The 8,544-nt window shown below is 41.1% G+C and overlaps 2 protein-coding genes across 2 annotated transcripts in view; one reads left to right on the top strand and one right to left on the bottom strand.

The window, feature by feature from the left end:
- Positions 1–8,544, bottom strand: part of LOC118336472 — a 744,338-nt gene that overhangs the window by 147,609 nt on the left and 588,185 nt on the right. The window lies entirely within an intron of this gene.
- On the top strand, positions 1,820–7,632 carry wdr73 (WD repeat domain 73). The gene is made up of 8 exons (XM_035673134.1): positions 1,820–1,946; positions 2,625–2,692; positions 3,442–3,527; positions 3,601–3,689; positions 4,370–4,437; positions 5,308–5,472; positions 6,048–6,422; positions 6,733–7,632. Exons 1-8 carry the CDS (start codon positions 1,888–1,890, stop codon positions 6,969–6,971), a joined length of 1,149 nt encoding a protein of 382 aa, XP_035529027.1. The 5' UTR covers positions 1,820–1,887; the 3' UTR covers positions 6,972–7,632.

Genomic DNA, 8,544 nt, shown 5'->3' with positions numbered 1-8,544 from the left:
AGACTGAGACCAGAAACTCATCAGGAAACTGTTTACTGAGCTCATAAATCAAGAGAGAAGTCTGCTCATTTCTCCATAAAATATACATATTTGGCCAATATCTCAGCATTTTATTCATTTCTGTGAAGAAAACTAAATTAAATTGTTATTTTTTGTATAGTTTTGATTATTCTTTAAGATCTGAACCCTGAAGAACTGAACACAGTCTGTATTCACAGAGCTTCAGTCTCTGATAAACAGCCTNNTTAGAAAACAACCAAAAAGCTCATAGAACAATGAGAAGAAAACACTGAATTTTTCAAAAAAGAAGCTTATTAAACATGTGTGAGTGTTAAAAATGATAAAAATACGTAATACAGACAGAGAAAGTTGCTAAAATATCAGGAGAACTCATCTCTTCCTGCAGTTACTGTGTTCCCTGTTTAAGTTCATTGTTCAGTTTATCAGCTGTTCTCTGCTGTTACTGTTGACTCGTTGAAGTTCCCGGTTATTCCCATCAATAAGTGTCAGACTGTTCCTGATGAGTTAATGCATGAGAGGAAACAACTGCTGCAGCGCTGTATACCTGCTATATACTGCATCCTGACTCAGAGCTGTAATTCTGGGCTCTGGTGATGGACTGAGAGAGGAAGACAGAGTGACAGACGTGTGACTCAGTCTCTCTCCTGTCAGACAGCAGGAAGAGCAGAACGACAGGACTGCTGAGGAGGAGGAGGAGGAGGAGGAGGAGGAGGAAAACAACAGCCGGAGTGATGGAGCTCTGCACATCGTGGGAAGGATGAAGTGTCGGCTGTTGTCACCTGCTGCCAGAGTCCACCTGTCTGAAACCCAGAGAGCATAAAGGTCCACACTAATGTTTCTGTTTGCTCCTTTTACAGGTTAACAGACAGATAACACATATCAAAAAATTAAAATCAACATTTACTCTGCTTAAAGGATAACATGCAAGGTGAAGCAAACACAATCTTATGCAATAAATGTAAAGGGATTAGAGCTTTCATCAGCCCGACCCAACCCGAGCCAAAAAATAAAACCATTTAACTCGTTAGCTAAACTGCATTGTGTAATAAAGTGCAAATTATTGTCAGAAACTAATAAATAAATGGACTCTTTAATTAGAGTTGCATGCATTATTCATAAAATATGAAATATATTTGTTAACATCCACATTCATTATGGAGTACACACCACATATCAACATAAATAATAACTGGGATAATTACTGTGAATAAACTGAAGCTGTGTGCAGAGAGAGTCACCAGTGTTTGTTTAGTTTGAGGAAACTGTCCTGTTTCGTGCTTTAATCGCAGTGGTGTCCAACCTGGGGGTCGGGATATCTTATATCTCTGCATTTTGTTAATTTCAGTGAAAGAAAAGAATGAATTAAGATCAAAACTTTAAAGACCTGAACACAAGTTATATTCACAGAGTGTCAGTCTCTGATAAACAGCCTCGTCCTGCGTTAGAAAACAACCAAAGAGCTGATAGAACAATGATAATATTCTAATATTATATATATATTTCATATATATATAATACTATACAATAAATAGTTTTACTTTTGGTACTTTAAGTATTTTTTAATGCTTGTGCTTTTCTACATTTACTTCAGTAACACTTTGAATGCAGTATTTCTATTTCTTTCTGCTGTTTGTTAATGTTTATGTTTTGGTATTTGTGAATAGAAAAAGAAAACAAATGAAAAGTCTTTTAAATATTAATTAAAATATATCTAATATCCCAAATGTACGGAACCTGTAGGAGTTGCTGTCCAGCAGGAGGCAGTGTAACTGGATCCAGTCGTTGAATTAACCATTAAATTAAAACAAGAAGAATAAGTAGAGGAAGTGAAACAACAACAGACGCACGCCTGCACTCACAGCCAACATGGAGGAAACAGAGTGTGATGATATTTTAGATGATTGGTTTATCGAGTCCCTGAAAACGTGAGAAGTCTTCACTCTTTGTTTGAACGTGTAAAGTTGATGTTATCGACCAGCTAGAAGCTCAATTCATTCAGAGACGCTACTAGCTAGCATCGGAAATTGAACTCCGCCTACAAATTGTTAAGTTTAATTTCCCCTCACTTACCCGCAGGTGTACGTTACTTCTATATAATATCATATGACATTTTTTGCATCTAATTCAAACACTTTTGAATTCGGCTGCCTCTTATTACACTTAGCAGCTCGTATTTTAGAAAAAGATAAAGTTTAAGAAGTGATTGCCGGACTTTGCTCAACTCAACAGCAAAGCAGCAAAGTGTGAAATCTGTTTTAGAAACGTATGTTTGGTGAATTATATTAGTGCCGAATTAAAGAGTGAGTTATATTCATTTAAAATTACTAATATTTTACAGCACAGGCATTTGTGCTTAGCACTGAGGTATAAAATATTAAATACCTATTTATTTTAAAGGAGTCTGGTGTCAACGTAAAAACAAATACTGCAGGTGCAATCAAATAAAAATGAGCATTAAAACAAAACTTAACTAATGAGTAACCTAACACCTGTATATAAATGTTATTGCAATGTTATAATGTGATTTTACAGCTCGGAGTTAAACAATGAGGATGTTAAATGTGGATCAGGGTCGGTCAGTAACACCTGTCTGCTTCCTACAGGTACAAAGACCTTCATGTGTATCAGCTGGAACATCCCACCCAGGTCATCGAGTGGACGTCAGGGAAGAGTGAGTTCATGTGGTTCATTCTAACACTCATTGTGTGACCGTATTATATTCCAGCTGGTCTGAATTCAACAGTTGTCAGATAATGTGGAGGCAATGAAGACACAACCGACAACCGACAACCCTAAACTACAATTACAATAAAAAGACTCTGATAAGTGACAGGTTTAGGAAGACACAGAGCTCCGGGGTTCCCACACACCCTGGAAAACCTGGAAATGGATGGAAATGAGCAAACATCTGGAATATGTTGCAGGTTTATCGGACACAAAGTCACCACGCAGCAAATTAAGTGATGTTAACTGTATGTGCAACATTTTAATAGGATAATATGTAAGAAGAGGAATTTTCTGTAAAATGCAATAAATTCTCTTTGATTTAAATGATCAGTCTATATAATGGCGTCATACTCAATGCTAAATACGCGACATTCCTGGTTTTGGGGTTAATTTGAGGAAGCCAGGATTATTTATAGCCTTAAATTATTAATTTTTATGATATTTAACAACTTTCTAGGCAATAAAACGGATAAAAAACCCCAAATTAAAACCAGTTTCCTGCCATAAATAGCAGTGTGTACATGTACATCCCAGTAAAAAAAGGAGAACGCCGTTATAAAATCTTGTTTTAACTAAGATTTGGTTGGGTTGGGGGGAAACTGTGTCACCGGAGAACATGTCAAGAAAAGGAAAATGTCCAGAGTGGGAACCCTGGAACCGTCTTTCATCCCTCCTTTTTATTATTGTTTACAGCCGTGTGTGTCGCAGGATTCACTTCGTCTAAGAATGAGATTCTGGAGCTGCGTTTGCCTCTCAAACTCTTCGCTGATGAAAATAAGGTAAGAAACACCGAATCCGTCCAAGCTTTGGGTTTATTATTGGAAACTGCTACAGTGTGAGTGTTGTGTTCAGGGTCTCTGTGCAGAACGGGACTTCAAAGTTGTCCACGGCGGCTTCACGGACGCTGCGGTTCGCTGCCTCAGACACGTCCCGGGTACCAGGTGAGTTTCTGACTGGATCAGCTGGAATGAACTGATTTATTTTAAATATAGTCTTTTAAATGTGAATGGTAAGTCTCCATTTACATCCACTTTAAGTCTCAAACCCGGTGATGGATTGTTGAAGCTTTTACTGTTTGCAGAAAACTTTTATTTCAAAGCCTCATTAATGAGCTCTATTTCAGTTAAATAAATAAACTGATTAAACTCGGATACAGAAACATAAATCCAATTAAACACCTTCAATAGAAGGAGACTGAAAAACAAACAATCAAAGCTGAATAAGATAACAGCAGCTGATTCCGCTTTCATTCAGTCGACAGGGAAGATTTCTCTGAACATTTTCTGTAAATAAATATCTGTAGACGTCATGTTGGGCAGTAGGAACTTCTTCTGAATATGATAACCAATAATTACCTTCTCTTCATGGCCGATCCCCGATAGCATTTTTGTATTGAAAAAGGAGTTCCTAACGTTCAGTAAAGGCACTCTTGAGGGTAAGAAAAGGTGTGTTGTTTTTTTATTGCAACCAATGGCGCTGCCCCCTGCTGGCCATTACATAGAATGCAGGTTTAAGACACTTCCATGTTAGCTTCACTTCAGACGTGGACGCTCTTTAATAACAGCGTGTTGACTTGAGTTGATTGTTGCTGTGTTGTTGTTGTTGTTGTTGTTTTGGACAGGTGTGTTGTTACCAACGACGGGCTGAGCTCAGACCTGCAGGTGTGGGACCTCGGAGGAGACGACAGCGGTGAGTAAAGACACCGTTACTTCATCCACTGTGATTAAAGATGTTGTTTATTGTACTCGCAAAACCTTATTATAGATTTATAACATTAATATATCAGCTAACAGCTATTCTCTATATAAAGATACAGAGTCACATGGTGTCTCTCTCCCTCTGCCTGTGTTGTATCGCAGCCTCTCTGTGGTTTGTTTCCATAGCCGGTCTGCTCCGACTGAAAACTGCTGTTTTTTAAGGATTGTAATTCACCGAAACCAGAGTGTGGCGCGTTGTTGGAAGAGACACTGAACAGAGACGCTTTTGAATCAGTTTTATTCTGTTTCTGGGCTGTTTGTGGTTAAACTAAAGGTCTATCTCTGTAGGGATCCTTTCATAATGCTGTCAGACACTGACAATAACAACCTGAGTCTGTCAGTGGAACAAACATTTAGCGGACACACTTTGATGACACATTTGTCCCAGAGGATTATTTAGGTTGCAGTCAGTTTTGTGAAAATTTTCTCCTCTCACTTGGTGAATTAATGGTTTATTTCGACCAAACCAGCGTTGATGATTATTAAAAAGACTTAAACTCATCTAATGACTATGAGTTGAATTAAGATCCCCGTTAGCTAATGCAGAACACATTATTCTCCTACAAAAAGAAAGAAAAGTGTAACAGCCGTACTGGGGTTACGGCTGTAGGGCTCTGAGGTGTTAACCTGTTTTTTAAAGCTTATTTTTTTTAGAACAAAATAAACAATTGGACGTCTTAAAACTGATTTATTCAGTTAAAGTGACAAAACTGAAATGTCTCCTTTTATTGTTTTCTCTTCTTATTCCTTGCTTTCTCCCGATGTGATTGGTTGTCCGCCGGGTCTCATCGTCCAATGACAGATGTGATCAGGCGAACAGGAAGTGTGGACGGGTCGAGGGGCGTTTCAGAGGGAGGCAGCAGGATCGCAGCTCGGCTCTCGTCGCAGCCTCAAGTTCTTCACGGAGCCGAGAGCGCCAACGTGCGGCTGACTCAGCTGACCTCGGGACAGACTGTGTACACACTGGGTAACAGTCCGTCTGTCATATACAGCTCTACGTACAGTACACCTGTTTGTATTGGACGGTTGACAGAGCCGCAGGGTGAAGGGAAACAACTGTAGCTCTAAACTGTAGTTGTGTCTCAATACTGCAGTGATTCTACGCAGGTTTTAATTCTGTAGTTTATTATTATATGTACTATGTGTATTTGTGCCATCGAAGACATAAAGCAGTGCAGTACAGGAATAACATTTAAATAATCTAAAATATAATCCTGTGGTAGAAAAGGTGTAAAGCTGTAATGAGAACAGGTTGTAGACGAGCTGCGCACATAAACATATTTATACATATACAGAGATACCATAAAGGGGTAATCATATATAGTCTACAAATATTTATTAATAAATATACAGTATCTTTAGTACATAATGTTAAAGTATCAGTTTAAAACCTGGTGATGTTTTCTATCTGCACCGGCTTTAACAGACTTAAAGGCTGCAGTTGATCAGTATTTGAACAGTTTCCTTCATCTTCAGATTCAAACCAGGGAAGTTCTCGTTTTAGGACCATTTATAATTTGATGTCTTACTTCGTCCCAACAGAGACGGACTCGGCCGATCCTCTCAGTTCTTTACATTTTGTGAGTGACGCCGTCTTCCTCGCCGGCTGCTCTAATGGAAACGTTTACATCGCCGACACTCGGACGTCTGCTGCGCCTCAGCTTTCACCTCCACCGCCGTCTTCCGGTGAATCCGTCCTCTGGTGGACAGACGCCTCCGCAGGCCCGTCCTGTTTGGATCCGTCCAGCTGCAGGATTGTCAGACTGTCCTCGCGTGGACAGACGGTGATTTCAGACCTGAGGAACCCGGGAGGAGCCGTGAGTCGGGCTCAGCTGGACGTCCAAACGCGCCGCTGCAACGTGGACGATGTCAGAGTGTCGTGGGCTCCGGCGCTGGACGACTGTATCGCAGTGTCGGGTTAGTTCAGAGCACCGAGTTTGAGGAGAGGATTGATACCACTCCATATACATCCAGTTAGCTTAGCATAAAGACTGGAGAGAGAAAGAAACAGTCTGACTGTCTAAAGGTAACAAAGCTAGCAGCACCTCTAAAGGTAACTAAAGTACGTATTCTGTGGCTCAACAAATGTCACGGCTTGGTGTTTGCAGATCTGCTCATTAAAAGTAAATAGGATGTTATGTAATGTATTTCTATTGTGATGTTTAGTTTTGATGCAGCAGTTGGAAGAAAACACTTCCAAGATGAAGAAGTCATTGTTTTCTGGCAGGTTTCAGTGGCGCGGTTCAGATCTACAACACCTCAGCGTGGAGGACGGAGCTGCAGGAGGCTCAGCCGCTGTTCGAGCATCGCGGTCACGCAGTTTCATCGCAGTCTGACGAAGGCGTCCCCGTCTTCGTCACCTCCCACGTCTGGCATCCTGAGCGGCCGCGGACGCTGCTGTCTGCAGCCTCGGACGGCTCTGTCCACGTGTGGGACTGGGTGGACCAATCAGCTGCCGGCTGCTGACGGTCGAACAGGAGGATGAAAGGAGCCGATGTTAACCTCTGCGGTTCTGTTCTGAGTCCGGAACATCCACTGAAAACATAAAAAGAAAGAAGAACTCATCAGTTTCTGATTTAGCAGATCAAAACTGAAGTCTGGTCTGATGTTCCTCTGCACCGCCTCCCTTTTTCATAAAGGGATGAAGAGATAAAAATGGGATAGAATTTACCATCAAACTTGTTTCTGTCTCCAAAAAATTGTAAAACAAAATTTAATTTCCACAGGATCAGATCGGAGAACATTTTGTCTTTAATGGTAGGAAACAAATAGAACTTTCTAAGATTGCTGTTGGATTATAGTCGCAGCTGTTCCTGCTAACTGTTCTCATCTAAAGCAGGTGGCTACTGTTTTAATTACAGCACATATTTGTCTTGAACATGTTCGTCACTAATGAAGTGTTTTCACTCCAGAGGGCCGAGGAAACAGCGGCAGGAAGGTTTTAAAGACTCAGTTCACCCGAAATCTGACAGCTGTGGTCTCACACTACAAGATCTGTCAACCTCTACCTTTCATCAGGAGTCATTAATAACAAGCACATCATGTTTAATTTGGAAAGTAGCCACAACCTTATCATACACTCTAAAAACAAACAGTTTGCATCAATCAGTCAACTTCTAATGAAAAGCTGTGCCTCTTTCAGTGGAGGATTCTCTTAAAATAAGTGCTGGTAGATGGATCCCATAATTACCTCGATCCACCAACTGTTCACTCCTGTGTGTGGTGTGGGTGGTGTGTGTGTGTGTGTTGTGGTGTGTGAGTTGTGTGGTGTGGTGTGTGTGTGTGTGTGGTGTGTAGTGTGTGTGTAGGCATTTGGGAGGTTTTTTTTGGCTGTTACCAGACGTAACCACACGGTCGGCCCTGCTTCCTCCTCCTGGGCAGCACTGCTTTCATTAGCCGTAGTGCGTGGGTATGGCTTCCCCCCAACACGAACCATGTATTTAGCCCCTAATAGACCACTTTTCGGGTCGTCTGTCTCGTTTGATCCGGCTCAACAGAGTGAGCCGCCCCCATTTGTCAGCAATCTTCCAAAAAGCTGTCCGGCGAGTTATAAAACGACTGAAAACACTGTAGTGTGAACTCTGAAGTAGATTTCTATATCTTATTCTTGAGATTGGTTTTAACAGCTGGTAATGGGGCGCGAGTGAGCGACACAGTCTCCTATCAGCTGATAACCAGGAGAGCCAGCAGCGTGGTGGAGATACTGTGGAAGACTTTTTGAAGCTGTCAATAAGAAACGTACAGTGGGAGCAGTAAATTATTGTGATCCCTTTAACTGCATTTCTTCAGGCTTTGCCCACTAACAAAGAATGGAACTGTGTATCGTTTTAATCATAAGGTACATTTTAACGTGAGAGGACGAATATCACAAAATAATCCAGAATAACATCATATAAATGATTCCCCCACCAGAAACCAGTGGGACCTAAAGGCAAGTTGGGACCACCAGTCACGCAAAAGAACCATCAGATAACACACTACCACCGTGGAAGGGATTAAAATCCTGCTGCATGCGCAGGGTTCTCTGCTAGAAGAAGGC

This window comes from Morone saxatilis, unplaced genomic scaffold, assembly GCF_004916995.1.
Source record: "Morone saxatilis isolate NCDOM2014 unplaced genomic scaffold, NCSU_SB_2.0 Contig24, whole genome shotgun sequence".
Lineage (NCBI taxonomy): Eukaryota > Metazoa > Chordata > Actinopteri > Moronidae > Morone > Morone saxatilis.
This window is presented reverse-complemented; position numbering and strand designations above follow the sequence as displayed.